This window comes from Schistocerca serialis, chromosome 5 (assembly GCF_023864345.2).
Source record: "Schistocerca serialis cubense isolate TAMUIC-IGC-003099 chromosome 5, iqSchSeri2.2, whole genome shotgun sequence".
Lineage (NCBI taxonomy): Eukaryota > Metazoa > Arthropoda > Insecta > Orthoptera > Acrididae > Schistocerca > Schistocerca serialis.
Window position 1 is genome coordinate 523,239,444 of NC_064642.1, and position 17,237 is coordinate 523,256,680.

The window sequence follows — 17,237 nt, forward strand, 5'->3', positions numbered from 1 at the left end:
AATACAAAGACAAAATATGTTATAGGCGTAATTTTTGTTTCAATCATTACTAGTTCAAACATGTTTGTATTTTACAGAACTGAGTAAAAGTGCCCATTGTTGCTGACACAGACATGTCAAAAAATGTTAGGGCTATATATAGGGTGTTTGTTTTAACTTGAAACAACTACATACCTCGATCCCAACGCATCGTACGAAAAAAATGTTCTAGGTGGAAAATTAATATTAGTCCGCAGAAAGGGCAGATCTGCACTCGTATATTTTTGAAATGTACTGGGTGTATAATTAAACTTTTCCTACTTAACACATTATAACACGAAAACTAATTACCATGCGAGTACCAAATGTGGCAGCATTAACGTCCAGAGTACGGGGTGATGATCATGCATCACAGCGCCACCGTGCAGATACAACTATGACCGCCAGGTGCCGTGATCAGCCATCGTTATTCATAGTCTCACACACCTGACCAGTCGCAGTACACTTGTTGACGTCTCAACATGAGCTTGGACAACACGAGCAGGGCATTATTGGTGACGCTGTATAACGAAAACAGTAATGTTGCAGTTGCAGTTCGAGAATATGGCCGGCTGAAAGGATTATGGAAGGGTCCTCTTTCCCCATCTGCTGTGCGGAACATGATGAAGTTCCGATCAACTGGAGAACTGGGCGAAGGGACCGACGACCGGTTGCACCACAGGTGGTTGATGGAGCGGCTGCTGCTATGGCGGACAACACTGCGCCCATTTCCTGATCGCCAGGCAGTGCGCGTGCTGCGTCACGACAGCTGAACATCCCGCGGTCCACTGTATGGAAGATGTTTCGTACCATTCTCAAATGATATCTGTACAAGATCCATATCGTACAACAGATTGCATCACAGGACGCACAACGACGGGTTGACTTCGCTCTCTACTTTTTCGTAAGGATTGAAGTTGTCCTATGGACAGACGAAGCTCATTTTTCTCTGACGGGTGAGGTGAACATACAGCACTGCCGAGTGTGGGGATCTTCACCTCCTGTCCTGTGAATGAAGTTCCTCTGTATGGTGAACGTGTCACTGTATGGCTTCACGGCTACGTTCATCATTAGCCCATTCTTTTTTGAACAGGCTGGAGCTCAAGGACCAAAGACGTGCAATGTGACGCCAGCGTTACTGCGATATGTTTCGCCAGCATGCCATACCCGCCCTACAGGCGAGAGACGCATTGAACTAAACAGTTTTCATGCAAGATGGGACCCCACTGCACATTGCTCATAAAATTCACCTGCTTTTCCGAAACATATTTGTAAACGATCGAATTATCAGCCGCTCGTTTCCAGATGCTTGGCCGGCACGATCACCTCATCTCACTACCAGTGATTTCTGGTTGGGGGGCCACCTGAACGGAAGGTTTACCAGGGAACATTCACACATGTGCTGATCTGAAGCGCAGCATATCAAGAGAGGTAGCCAGCATAGCTACAGGTATGTTTCGTTCTGCTGTGCAGAATGCGATACTGAGCTTTCAGATTCTTCTGGGCACTGATGGGCGCCATATTGAGCCCCTTTTGTAGCAGTAATGGTACAGGTATGTAATAGTATGATGTACCATTGCAGCACATTAAAAGTGTTTCAGTTGAATTGATTCTGCATTATTTCTCCTTCCCATGTCCTTGACAATAATGTTACCAAGTTTGGTTCTCATAACTAGTTTTCGCGTTATAGCGTGTTAAATAAGGAAAGTTTACTTGAAACCACACGGTATTTGTTTCCAGGAGCAGCAGACCAGTCACATTACAGCATTACAATTCGACAGATGGGCACGCTGATAGCTCTGACGAATGTCGCGCCGCGCTGCGCTCACCTCTGGAATGGCGACGAAGGCGACCAGCAGCACGGTGATGACGAGGTTGACCCAGAAGAGCCAGCGCAGGAAGGTGAAGTAGGAGGCCACCACGGAGCCGAAGTGCGACTCGATCTGCTTGATGCGCAGCTCCCACGGGATCAGCGCGTTCATCAGGTTGTCCAGCTCGCGCCGGGTGTGCTGCCACCGCTGCACAGAGACAGCCAGACACCTCCCATACTCCACTCTGCTCACACACAGCTCCGGCGCCGTGCTACTTTTATTTTAGACCTGTGAACTGCACAACGTTGTACTGTTGGCAGTATGTACGAGGTGCGACAATAAAGCAATGAGACTGATTTTCTCTGCAAGATGTGGCAACCCTGCAGGCTTGCGTAGGCACAATATCTTTGACCTTGGTCTATAAGCTGTTTCTAGTCCAAGCGGCACATCGATGCAACTGCTCAGTCGTGAGTTGTACTGTAATAAGTTAACACATGTTTGTATCTCTCGTCACGGAAATGGAACCGCATAATACTGCGCAACGGTATGTCATTTCTTTTTGCATTAAATTGGGTGAAAACGCGACAACTTATGATAAGCTTCAGAAGGCTTTTGGAGAGGAGGTTGTATCAAGGGCTCACGTTTTTCGTTGGCATAAAATGTTTAGTGAAGGCAGAACGAATGTTGAAGATGAAGACCACAGTGTGTGTGTGTGTGTGTGTGTGTGTGTGTGTGAAACCTTATGGGACTTAACTGCTAAGGTCATCAGTCCCTAAGCTTACACACTACTTAACCTAAATTATCCTAAGGGCAAACACACACACACCCAGGCCCGAGTGAGTACTCGAACCTCCGCCGGGACCAGCCGCACAGAAGACCGCAGGGGACGACCATCAACCCCACGGACGGATGTCAACTTGGCCAGGGTACGTGAACTCTTGCGATCTGATGGAAGATTATCCGTGAAAATGATTGCAGAAGAACTGAACACTAATCGAGAAACGGTTCGTCTTTCTAGGCGCTCAGTCCGGAACCGCGCGACCGCTGTCGCAGGTTCGAATCCTGCCTCGGGCATGGATGTGTGTGATGTCCTTAGGTTAGTTAGGTTTAAGTAGTTCTAAGTTCTAGGGGACTGATGCCCACAGATGTTAAGTCCCATAGTGCTCAGAGCCATTGGAACCATTTGAACGGTTCGTCTAATAATAACTGAAGAGCTTGGTATGAGAAAGATTTGTGCAAAAATGGTCCCAAAAAATCTCACACCTCAACAGCGAGAAACACGGAATAATGTGGCAGCCGATCTGTTAGAGCAAACGGAAATCAATCCAGAATTGTTGAGCTGTGTTATCACTGGCGATGAAAGTTGGTTTTTTTCAGTACGATCCAGAGACAAAACGCCAAAGTTCGCAATGCTGCTCAAACGCATCACCCAGACCAAAAAAAGCTCGCATATCAAAGTCAAAAGTGAAATGCATGCTTGCCTGCTTCTTTGATTCCAAGGGAATTGTTCATAAAGAGTGGGTGCCTCCTGGACATACAGTTAACCAATATTACTACAAAGAAATTTTAGAACGACTTTGTAAAATAGTTCTTCGTGTCCGTGCCAACATTGCTAATAACTGGATTCTGCATCACGATAATGCACCATCCCATACGGCTCTGTCAGTACAGCAATTTTTAACCTCAAAACAAACTTCAGTACTACCACAGCCACTTTATTCATCAGATATCACTCCGCGCGATTTTTTCTATTTCCAAGAGTCAAAACGGCGGTCAAGGGACACCATTTTCAAAAAACACAAGATGTCCAAAAAGCTGTGACGAAGGTCTTGAACGATATTACAGAAGATGAGTTCCAGAAATGTTATCATCAATGGCAGAAGCGCTGGAAACAGTGTGTGCAATCAGAATGGAACTACTTTGAAGGAGACGACGCTAAACTTGACTAAAACGGTAAGCAGCATTTTTCTTCACATCAGTCTCATTGTTTTATTGTCGCACCTCGTATACCAAAACCGTGTTTATATGGGTTTATAATCGCTTAGCGGACAAATGGACATTTCTCGCGTATTCATTTTGTCAGTCTTCTATTAGGAACGAAAACAAAAAATGAACTGGGTTTGTAGTGAAGCATAAAAAAAATTTCATTTTCATGTATTCGTGAAAACGCCTTCGAAATTATGGAACTGTCGTACAAAGAAATATGCGCGATGTACAAATGTGTAATTACAGTATTCAGTTTAAGAAACATGAAGTCGGGCACTTTCTGTACGCTGAGCGCAGCTGCTTCGAATGTCTACAACGCGACTTTGCAAACCTCTCTGTGCCGAAGACTCTTCATAGCTCTATGGCCAGCTACAATTTTCGCCTACAGCCGTTTGCTCTTCGCAGTTGATAGCTATCAAAACTACTGGCAGGCGTCAGAGATTTCCTTGACTCAACTGGAGGAGTGTCTTCGTTATAAAGAATGTATATATTATAACTTCATGCATGATGTGGGAATTTTTCATGCATGTCATTGTTTACGAAGACATATCTGCTCATCTATGTGTCCTACAATGGTATACTTTTGTAGGTACATTCAGCAGCGTATGTTGGTACTACCAGCTAAATATGTTGCGAATAGAGTTAGAAGAAAAGCCATGCACAATGCAGCAGTTTTTCACTCATCTCAATGTTTATGACGTCATATCTTCTGAACTACGATACGTAGATGGTTTTTACCTCCACAGCGATGATTGTTGCCTGACAATAGGGGACACTTGTACACACACACACACACACACACACACACACACACACACACACACACACACACAGCCGGCCCGAGTGGCCGAGCGGTTAAAGGCGCTACAGTCTGGAACCGCACGACCGCTACGATCGCAGGTTCGAATCCTGCCTCGGGCATGGATGTGTGTGATGTCCTTAGGTTAGTTAGGTTTAAGTAGTTCTAAGTTCTAGGGGACTTATGACCACAGCAGTTGAGTCCCATAGTGCTCAGAGCCATTTGAACCACACACACACACACACACACACACACACACACACACACACACACACACACATACATCCATTTTTATAATCCGAATGCATATCATCACGTAGCAAACATTTCAATGCTCGGCGACTGTGTACTGAATTTATGAACAACCGCTCCAGTTCGTGAAAAGCTATTAATTTTATACATGAACAGTATCGGCTTTCTCCCTTAAGCTGTTTTCTAATAGAATTTAAGACAGAAAGTGCAAATGCAACCAGTCCTTGTACATTATGATACAATGAATATTTATCTTAAAAAACAGAACTGTTCGAGTTCCAAAGTGAAAAACTTTATATTTACACATGTAGACTGTAAGCAAACAAAAAAGAAAAATGTATACATATGTCTTACATTGTGCTATAGTAAAGCAGTATCTAATGATTAAGAAAGTCAATGTCGGGAAAATTTGAGTGGTGTGCCCAATAATATTGGAAGAGGAAGGGCATATCATGATTGAAAACTATACAGTTTCTAATTCCTCATACGAGGAAGGGATACTTTAAGGCCAAATGCGTAGGAAATTAACGTCCACTTGCAAAAATTCGTGGAAATGAGCCTCAACAAACTGTGTACACTAACAAACACCAGTTTCCTGGAAACGTGCCGCCGCTTTGTTGATAACTTTCTTCAAAGGCGCTTCACAATTCCGTAGCTGCGTTCAGGCATTGCTGAACATGCACTTGTCTTGTCACTAGTCCACATCGCGTCCATGACACGCCGGCGACTTGTACAGCTCCTTCTGTTTAACGCTAGAAGACGTAACTTTAAGCTTTAGGTGGACGCACCGTCCTCTGTAAAAATTTAGGAATTTAATTGAATTTAAACTACTACTTTTACGTTCGAATTGGTGAAGCACGCAATTAAAATTTTTTAACATGTCGAAATATAATTCCTTTTAATATGAAGGCAAGCCAATAATTTTAATTTATCAAAGTGTACAGGTTTAATAATCACGACGCGCACATTTTGCTCTGCGACGATATTGGGCTCACCGCTTTTAAATCTGTCCTTCACTTTCTTAAATAGCTGACTCTTCTTCTTCGCAGCGCACTTTCAGCTATAATTTTGTTTTCTCTTTCTAATGTTCCTATACTGTTAAGCCCGTCTCACACGGAGCAAGGTTCGCCGCAAGTTGGCGAGATGGCGTGCATGCCTGCCGGCTTGCAGGCAAAGGAGCCGGCTATCTTCCATGCCGAAGCTCTCCCACGGTGCAAGATCGGCAGCTAGTTGTGTTGTGATAGGCTGCATGTTGAACGAAGATGGCTGCTTCAGGTACAGATGTTCAGAGCAAACTGGCGTTATTAGCTGATTTGGTGCTAAACGATGCAGAAATGCATGCTAATGAGAGAAGAAGAAAGAAAGAATGGGCGAAAAACTGTATTAAGAGGAGAAACGCTGGAAAAAGGTGTGCTCTCCATGCTTCATAAAGAGTTGAGGTTAATTCGCATGACACCTACTTTTGTTTGAAAAGTATCACCATTTCATTACTGTTTGATTTTATAAATATACCAATAATGACTGTTATATACGACTTTATTTTATAGGATAGAAGATCGTACATCCTTTGCAAATTTCATACGAATGGATGTATTAGTATTTGCAACTCTTTCGAGTGTCTCTGCACGCAAGTGTTTATTATAATAGTTTGCGCTTTTCACGACGTACAGACACTGTTCTTCCCCATAAGTACATATCAATGCTTCAATCGCTTCCTTGGACCAGCGCGGTGCCATTATTTAATAATTATAAGAACTTCCTACCGCACCTCACAACAGCAGAAAAGCGACTATCAACAAAGGCTTCCCGCCCAACCTTTCCGCGTCTGACGTCACAAACGAAACGCCTCATGATTGGCCAACGCAGGTAACACGCAGGGAACCTTGCAAGAAAAATAGCACCGGACCTATCCTGGAAATCTTACAAGGTTCCCAGCAAGGTAGCCCGCTAGCAGACGACGTCGCCCGCAAGGTAGCCGCCGCGCGAGCCAGCAAGGAAACTTACAGCGAATCTTGCTCCGTGTGAGACGGGCTTTACCTGTGTAAAGTTAAAGTATCACGTCCAAACTCCTACATTTCTGTTTTGTAAATAATTTAAAAATTCATTTTATTATTATGTACAACATTTGATTACACTTAAAATGCCACTTTCAGATACCACTAGAATACAGCTTCAATACGAAAGCCTTTGGTCGCGGACTGAAGCACTTTTTGGCAACCGGAGCCATTATTCATCGATAATTTTTTGTTTTAAAAGAATTTATTCATCAGACAAAGTAACAATTCAGGCACTAATTTGCTGGTTTTGATGGTCATGTAAAACATTTATTTGAACTGCAGCAGTTGTTTAGTATAATGCCACAGAAGCAGTATAACTGAAGATGATGACAACAAAACGGTAGACTTCTCCATCGAGATACGTTATCGTGCTCTACAATGTAAAACTGATATTCACATAATCTACGCCTGCGTCGGTATATACGAGAGCGTGACGAAATGCGATGCCCCCGATTTTTTATGCGAAAACACTTAAAGTCATTTAAATAAAACATTCTACATATTTATTTTTCTTGTCTAGATAATTATTTCTTAACGTAGTTACCTTGCCGACGGACGCGTTTCTTCTAACGAGAGACAAGTTTGTTGATGCCGTCACTAGGATGTTTGACTTTGTTGATACAGCCACAACCTCGCCCCTATTCGCGCCGCTTCATCACCATCAAAGTGAAGTCCTCGAAGGTGTTATTTGAGTTCTGGGAACAGACGAAAATCGGATGGGGCCAGGCCGGGACTGTATGGAGGCTGATCGATGACAGTGAATCCAAGGCGTCGGATTGTTGCATATGTCGCAGCGTTCGTGTGTGGTCTGTCACTGTTATGCTGATGTAGAGGGTGTTCCACGTGTGGACTAACTCATCGAATCCGCAACTCGATTACAGCACATTGTTTCTTACGCACCACCTTAGTTAACGTTACAGACCGCTATGTTACAATCTACAAGTCGTAGTCCTCTAGCAGCAGAGTGCTGCAAATAGATAGACATAAGATGCAGAATGTTAATAAAGCATATTTTATTTAAAAAGCTTTAAGAATTTTCACATGAATGATGCGGGGGCATTACTTTTGAGAATGCCCTCGTATACAGCGAAGCAGGTGTAGCTTTTGTGAATATCAGTTTTACGTTGTAAAGCACGATAACATTCCTCGACTGAGAAGTCTACCATGTTTGGTTATTCTTTGTCTGTTTGATTCATAACTGTTAATTCAACTGAAGAAAATTGCAATCATTGCACTGAATCACCGGTATCTGTTATCATCATCTTTAGATTATATTACTTCTGCGGGATTTCAGAAAACTATTTCTACAGTTCAGATACGAGTTATGTTACCTGGTTAATACGACCACCAACACCTGTAATTCAGTGCCAGCATTGTTACTTTGTCTGGTGAATAAACATTTTTCAAACAAAAAAAATTTGATTGATGAGTAACCGTTCCAGTTGCTGAAAGTACTTTATTTCAATTCACATTCAAAGGCCTTCGTAGTGAAGCCGTTTTTTAGTGGTATTTGAAACTGACACAGTAAACGTAACCAAACATTGTACATAGTGATATAATGAATATTTAAATAACTTACAAAACAGGAATGTAAGAGTTTCGATGTGAAAAATGTTTAAATTTACCAATGTACAGTATAAGGACAGAAGAAAGGGAAAGGAAAAATGTAGCTCACATTGCGCTGTGACGAAACAGTGTTAGCTGATTAAGAAAGTTAAAGTCAGTTAGATTTAAAAGTGGCGTGCCGAATAGAATCGTGGGAAAAATGGGCGCGTCGTGGTTATTATTATGCATGCATCGAGAAGACGAGTGTATTGTGTTAAAATGATGACTGGGTGTTGTGTAATGTCCTTAGTTTAGTTAGGTTTAAGTAGTTCTAAGTTATAGGGGACTGATGACCATAGATGTTAAGTCCCATAGTGCTCAGGGCCATTTGAACCATTTTATTGTATTAAATGCAGTTACTGCATAAACACAGACACTGTCCCATTAATGATACAAGCGCGCCTATCAGGGCTAAAATGACGATACATAGTAACATTTGTCTTTCTATGCTTAGTTTCAAGAGTGTGTGAGCATCTAGATTACAACTACGTGACATATAAGTCCATCCATGGGATATTCACAAAATGTAAATTCATTTCACGATATCCAAAGCTGTGAATCTTCAAAGGCAGTGTTCTGCTCCTTCAGACATGCATATATCCGAAAAACTTTCATGAGCCATTGATATACCAACGTCATCGGTGACTTAGCTGATAGTGATTCGGTTATCGTTCGTAATTTTTCTTTCGCTTTTTTCCACAGATTCTTCTGTTGCTGATGCGTTGGGGCATGCAGGGCCGCCGTAATCTTAGATGTTTTCATGGTCTTCCTCTTCTCACAGAAAATATTTAACGTGGGAAGACTTTTATGTGCTTTATTCTCTTCTAATAGCCAAATAAGACACAAATCATCTGACCAGTTTTTGTGATCCCTATCTCACAAAGACAGTAAAACTTCCATCCATTATGGATGAGGATCACTGCGACTTCGATGAAGAAAGGTTTCCTGAAATTACTGCAACCAGCCGCCTTTTTTTTCTTTTTCAATTTTTTTGCCATCTCATTACCAGTTCCTAATCGGTTAGCGACTAATCATCAGGTGATAAATATTTATTGAATGTCTGCAGCAGTGTGGGAGTCGTGTAGCTGTAGAAAGATGTATAAACGAAACATGTAAGCGCTTAGTGTGGCAAGAATTATTTACGTTATGAGATTGATTTTGTTGCATTATTTACAGTTGTTAGTATTCATTGGCTGGATGTTGGTGTACACAGTATTATGGAAAACATAATGAATGTTCCCAGAATGAGATTTTCACTCTGCAGCGGAGTGTGCGCTGATATGAAACTTCCTGACAGATTAAAACTGTGTGTCCGACCGAGACTCGAACTCGGGACCTTTGCCTTTCGCGGGCAAGTGCTCTACCATCTGAGCTACCGAAGCACGACTCACGCCCGGTGCTCACAGCTTTACTTCTGCCAGTACCTCGTCTCCTACCTTCCAAACTTTACAGAAACTCTCCTGCGAACCTTGCAGAACTAGCACTCCTGAAAGAAAGGATACTGCGCAGACATGGCATAGCCACAGCCTGGGGGATGTTTCCAGAATGAGATTTTCACTATGCAGCAGAGTGTGCGCTGATATGAAACTTCCTGGTAGATTAAAACTGTGTGCCCGACCGAGAGCTTCTGTAAAGTTTGTGGTAGCGCAGAGAGTCTCTTTCTTCAGCTCTTGTAATACACACGGGTTCTGTAAGTATGTGCCTATTTCTCTATTCCAAAAACAACATGCAGTAATAAGACAATATTCACATGTGCTATTTATAAAATCTATTAAACAATGAGTTTGGAAAATATTACAGCTACAGTTTTAGCACTGCAAGTTAGATTGACATTTCATTTGTCTTTGGTTTAATTAAGATTGATCAACACATATGAAATTAACAATAAATATCAGAACATTACTTTTCTTTAAAAAATAATCAAACGTTAAGCTGTATATATATATATATATATATATATATATATATATATATGTGTGTGTGTGTGTGTGTGTGTGTGTGTGTGTGTGTGTGTGTGGTGTGTGTGTGTTTTGCACTTGAGGGAGGGAGAGAGTGATGAGGGGGGGTGTCAATGTGGGAAGATGAGAGAGAGAGAGAGAGAGAGAGAGAGAGAGAGAGAGAGACAAGGGGGTCTTTTTGTGAGTTATTTAGTTTTTTAAGTGTAATGATGAAGCTAATCAATAAAAAACTAACTAACAATAATGCTCCTGTTGTTAAGGCACGCAAAACAATACAGCTGTAATAATGAATGAATTAGAGTACATTAACAAAACTTGAGAATTTTTCAAAAATAACAACATAACTGAATTAGAATCTGATAAACTGTCATTTCCTCCTAATATCCACTGAAGCTGACTACTGCATAACAATGGACCCTACAGCTCCAAAGCTCAGATCATAGTCTGAGATTCATAAACAATGCTATCTCATACACTTATTAGTCAAGTCAATAAACAGCTGTGCGTACAAAATATCTAAAAAAAAAGGTCATGAAACCCTTAAAAAACCAAACACATTTGAAACCGACTACTCTGTAAAGAAGTTAAGAGTTGATTAACAGCAACAAAGATATTTCCATACCTAGTACAGCAAAGTTTACATCCCAAGACATAATTAACCTCTACACCGATATACCTATAACACAAACACTCTGTTTTATGAAAGACAACTTGTTGCAACACAAAAAGTTAAGCAATGTAGAAATCTATGAACTAATGGATCTGCTTGAGCTGGCGCTACCACATAACTATTTTTTCTTTAACAACAAAATCTATACTCAGAAGGATGGTCTACCAATGGTGAATAGCGTAGATGGCTTGCTAGTTTACACCTATATTAATAATCTAGAAGCCAAATGTTTCAAAGTGAACAAGCTTGAAAACGACAGGATCATTTATTATAAACGTTATGTTGATGACACCTTCAACCCACACAATGAGAAAACTACTGAAATAGAAAGCTTAGCTGAGAACATTAATAAAATACATCCCAAAATACAACTTACACTTGGACACCAAACACAATAAGTAATTAAATTTTCTTAACCTAAACGAAACCTTTCACAACAACAGACACAAATTCTAAATTTATAGAAAACCTACCCATCAGATGTCATTATAAACAACACTTATGCAACCAAAAGCAACACAAACTAACGTGTTTTAGATTATCACTCAACTGGGCACACAAAATTCATGCTGAACCTGATGTAAAAACCAGAGAATTAAACATTTTGAAAACAATAGCACACGACAATGCTTATGACCCATCTATAGTTGACAAATTAGATGAAAAGATAAATACCATACAAAACAGCATCAACAACGGAGCCCTGAGTAGCAGAAGAAACTAAATATATCTCCATGCCATTCCTTGGTAATATCTCATACCAACTTGCAAAACTATTTAAACCATAAAAAAATCAAAATAAGATGCCACACAACCAACAAAATACAAAACAATATAATTTATAACACCAAAACAGCCAAGGCACCTTTTTGCATCTCTGGTATATATAAATGATCCTGCTACTACATGGGGCAAACATGACGAAACTTTGAAATTCGGCACAAAGAACACAGAGAAGACACAGATGCACAGTGTTTAAGTAAATCTAGTATTGAAGGCCACTTACCACAAAACAGTCATTCAGTTACAAACATAAAAACAAACCTCCATATCTCACACATTAGAAACAAAGGGATAAAAATGGACATCCTGAAACAATCAGAGATTTTCATCCATAACAATAAATCACCCCATACCTACTTAAGTGAGTAAAAATATTTAGCAAATAACCCATTTTTACAAAATTGGAAAGAATCATTACACTTGAGAAACTAAATAACTCACAAAAAAGATATCCCTCCCCCTCTCCCCCCCCCCCCCGTCACTCTCCCACATTGGCACTCCTACTGAACGCTCTGTCTCCTTCTAGTGCGCACACACACACACACACACATGCACACACACACACACACACACACACACACACACACACACACACACACACACACACACACATGCGCGCACTCACTCACTCTCTCTCTCTCTCTCTCTCTCTCTCACACACACACACACACCCACACACACACATACACACAAAAGCACACACACATACACAATATCCTCCTCCCACAATCCACCTAGCTTAACATTTCATTACTTAAAAAAAGTAATGCTCTTAAGGTTTTTGTTATTTCCATAAGTGTTGATCAACGTTAATTAAAGAAAAGACAAATGAAATTTCAATCGAAATTGCAGTGTCAAAACTATATGTAGCACAAGTCAATTTTACCATACTGTTATATGTCATTTTTGAGATAGAGAAGTAGGTACATACTTACGAATGTCAGTGTGTGTCACAAGAGTCAAAGGAAGAGACTCTCTACCCTAACACATATATACATACATTACATACATACATACATTAATCCTTGTTCCATAGATCATGAATGCGACATTTCGTAATGGTGTGGAATGTGTCACTTTAACATAGGTTTTCTTTACACAAAATAATTAATTAATTTTTTTATAGTTACTACCTCATATCTAAGAATTCATCTATTGAGTAGAAGGAGTTGTCATTCAGAAATTCTTTTAATTTGCTTTTAAATGTTGGTTGGCTATCGTCAGACTTTTAATACGATTTGGCCAATGACCAAAGTTTTTTGTGGCAACATAATTTACCTCTTTCTGTGCCAAAGTGAGATTTAATCCAGAATAGTGAATATCATCCTTTCTTCTGGTGTTGTAGCTATGCAAAAAAAAGGCTCTGAGCACTATGGGACTTAACATCTATGGTCATCAGTCCCCTAGAACTTAGAACTACTTAAACCTAACTAACACTAAGGACATCACACAACACCCAGTCATCACGAGGCAGAGAAAATCCCTGACCCCGCCGGGAATTGAACCCGGGAACCCAGGTAGATATGCACTTCGCTGTTATTTTTGAATTGGGATGGGTTGTTAATGACAAATTTCGTAAGTGAATATATGTATTGCGAAGGTACTGTGAATATCCCGAGTTCCTTAAATAAATGTCTGCAACGTGATCTTGGGTGGGCTCCAGCTATTATTCTGATTACACGCTTTTGTGCAATGAATGTTTTCTCTCTTAATGACGGATTACCCAAAATATTGCCATATGAAAGCAGTGAATGAAAATAGGCATCGTAGGCTAATTTACTGATATGTTTATTACCATAATTTTCAATAACCTTAATAGCATAAGTAGCTGAACTCAGCCATTTCAGCAGATCATCGATGTGTTTCTTCCAATTCTCATCAATGCACACAACCAGAAATTTTGAGTATTCTACCTTAGCAACAGACTTCCGTTCATAGCCTATATTTATCAATGGTGTTATACCATTTACTGTACAGAATTGTATAAACTGTGTTTTCTCAAAATTTAGTGAGAGTCCATTTGCAGAGAACCACTTAATAATTTTCTGAAAGACATTATTTGAAATATCCTCAGCTGGTTCTTGCTTCGTGGGTGTCATTAATATACTTGTATCATCAGCAAAAAGAACTAACTTTGCATCTTCATGAATATAGAGTGGCAAGTCGTTAACATATATTAAGAAGAATAAGGGACCCAAGACGAAACGCTGTGCATCACCATTCTTCATACCTCTCCAGTTAGAGGACTCTGTACTGTTAATTTCAACCTTCTGCATTCTTCCAATTCAGTATGAATTAAACCATTTGTGCACTGTCCCACTTATACCACAATACTGAAGCTTGTCTAGAAGAATTTCATGATTCACACACTCAGAGGCCTTTGAGAGATCACAAAATATCCCAATGGGTGATGTTCGGTTATTCATTCCATTTAATATTTGATCAGTGAAAGCATATATAGACTTTCTGAAAACCAAACTGACATTTTGTTAGATGTGATGCTACTCTTGAATACATTATTTTTTCAAGAATTTTGGATAAAGCTGTTAACAAACTTTTCATTGTGTTTGATAGAAATACAGTCTTCCTGGGCTCTCGGTTGCCCTGTTTCCCTTTTCACAATATTCCAAATTGTTTTAATTTTGTTATCAGATGCGCTAATCTCAGACATAATGCACATGCTTCTGGACTTTTTAATGACTTTTCTTAATATAGCACAGTAGTTTTTATAATGTTTCATTGTTTTGGGATCATCACTCATTGCAGCGGTTGAAGCCATAGTGACGGAAAATCGCCGAGTGATACTGAAACACATTGCAGCATGTTTACAGATGTCATGGGTCAGCACACGACATTGTGCATGATGTGCTCCAGTTTCACAAAGTGTCTGCAAGATGTGTGCCACGGCAGCTGACTCCTGAAATGAGAGAACGACGTGTTGATGCTTGTGAAGAACTTCATCGGCGCTTTGGACGAGAAGGTGATGACTTCCTTGCAAGAATCGTTACTGGGGATGAAACCTGGATTCACTTCCACCAACCGGAAGCGAAGAGAGCGAGCAAAGAATGGCGCCATTCCTCATCACCAAGTGATTTCCATATGTTTGGACCACTCAGAGACGTAATGGGAGGAAAGAAGTTCCGTTCTGATGAAGAGGTACGCCACGCTGTGCATGAGTGGTTGTGCGGACTACCAAAAGAATTTTTTTCTAAAGGAATTTACGCACTTTGTAAGCGCTGGAGGACTTGCATTGAGCGTGAATGACATTATGTTGAAAAGTGAGACACCTTTTGTACCATTTCTGCGCAATAAATAATATTTTAAAAAATATTTAAGGTTTTCATTTGACTCACTCTCGTATATGGACATAGGCATGTACACAAGGTGCTTCTTGATTTTAAATTTTTTCTTCATGACAAACCTTTGTATTAGGTGCTATGTTTTAGCTACTTGGCAACTTGGCGTGAGGTCCAACTCAAAATGAACAAATTTTATATCACAAGTTTCTGATCATATAAGTTACAGAGAAGGGAAGAGTAACCAGGCACTTTTTATAATGCTATTTATTTATTTAAACAGCGCCGTTGACGTTATAGAACCGGCAGATTCATCATGTGACGGTTCGTTCACGTTAAGATACATTTTATATTGGCTTTCACTTTTTGTTCTCCCAAATGATGAAATTTTCTTGGGGTGGTGGTGCCTTGCAACCAAAACATGATGTGAGACAATGTCTGTTTAACTATAATTGTGCCTCACAACGATGTCAAACGATGTAAACAAATTATTAAAGTGAAGATGTTTTGTTAAGTTACGTTGAAAAATCTGCGCCATTACGTTCCAGAGCCGACTGCTTGTGTTCATGCAGCAGCGAGGGACTGTATGAAGGACTTTCTTTATATATATGAATACACATAATCTGAAGCACCACTCACATACCAAGAAGTTGCACCACATGGAAGTATGTATACAAAGATGGCGATATCACAACCATAATAAGGCCAAAGACTTTCACTCTCAGATATATTTCGGTATATACGTAGATGTGACAGCAGAAATTTACAATCTACTACCGTGCCATTACTTACTATTTATATTGAAAGAGAAATGATTAAAATTAAGATAAACAAATAAAGCAGCCAGTTTGTTATAAAGTGTTACTGCTGTGAAATTATGAAAATATTGTGGTATATACTGGAAGCAAAGCAACTGATAATGCTACATGTGCATAAATAAATATTACAAAAGTAAACGTATTCTGTAAATTACATTCTCTGTAAGAGTCAACCCAAATTTTGTACACAGCCATGGCCTCAGAATATCAGTTTTCAACAAAATAACATTAACTTTTGAAGCTCTGAAGATGACAGCAAAGTCTGTCTATGCCGTTTGTTGGTAAAAAGAGTAATATTTATGCGAACTTGTCTTTAGAAAGATTTTACTAAGTAAAATGAATCACTCCTATTTTCGCAGCATGACAAAATTCAATGTGACAGATGTATCCAAAAACTAAAGGAAATTTTGTAATTTCGTGTGTTGTATAACACTGATCCACATGACTTCCTCGCTGTTGTGTTGGGAAATGTTAGTAAAGTTTCCATACAATGTTAGCCGTATTGTATGCACTACCTGACATAGCAAGTAAAGCACCCACCGGATACAGTTGGTTGTCAGTGTAACTTCGAACACGTACACACCATCGGCAGGTATGTAAGTGATTTGATTTGCAATTCTCTGTGACAGGCAGAAAGGCCAGCAGAGTGCATCAGTGTTGTATATGAAAGTAACTTCAAGGTTGTTAGGCCGTGCCATATTTCTTCTATACGATCGACATTTCGGCCCCACTGCTGGAGTCTGCTTCAGGGTCTTGTGGTGTCCACGGCGTTCAATCAGCTGTGAACACCATAAAACCTTGAAGAAGATCCCAGCAGTCAGATCGAAGCATCAATCGTATAGAAGAAATACGACGCGGCCTAACAATCAAGAAGATTTTACTTTCAGTGACAACGGCCACGAATGCCTTCAGACTTAGTGTCGTTAACAGATTTGCAGAATATATAGGAGTGTCAACAGTGTCAGATGGGGAGTGTTACGGACAAGGAGATGTCGCCAACTCGTGGGAGGCAGAGTTATCAGCACCTGACAGAGTTTGAAAGGGGCCTCGATTTGGCCGGCAGATCGAACCGTGCAATATCCAGATTTTTGGGGCGTTTGCATGTGACAGCGTCTCGTTGAAGGACTGCATAGGAACGTGGGAGCAGGCACACTCGCTTTCAAGATTCCGATCGACCACGTCTG

The 17,237-nt window shown here is 40.3% G+C and overlaps 1 protein-coding gene across 1 annotated transcript in view; it reads right to left on the bottom strand.

Moving 5' to 3' along the window:
- LOC126482057 (transmembrane channel-like protein) overlaps window positions 1–17,237 on the bottom strand; it is a 167,372-nt gene that overhangs the window by 74,780 nt on the left and 75,355 nt on the right. Inside the window, exon 7 of the mRNA XM_050106033.1 lies at window positions 1,848–2,036. Coding sequence (XP_049961990.1) covers window positions 1,848–2,036 — 189 coding nt within the window. The remainder of the gene's footprint in view (window positions 1–1,847; window positions 2,037–17,237) is intronic.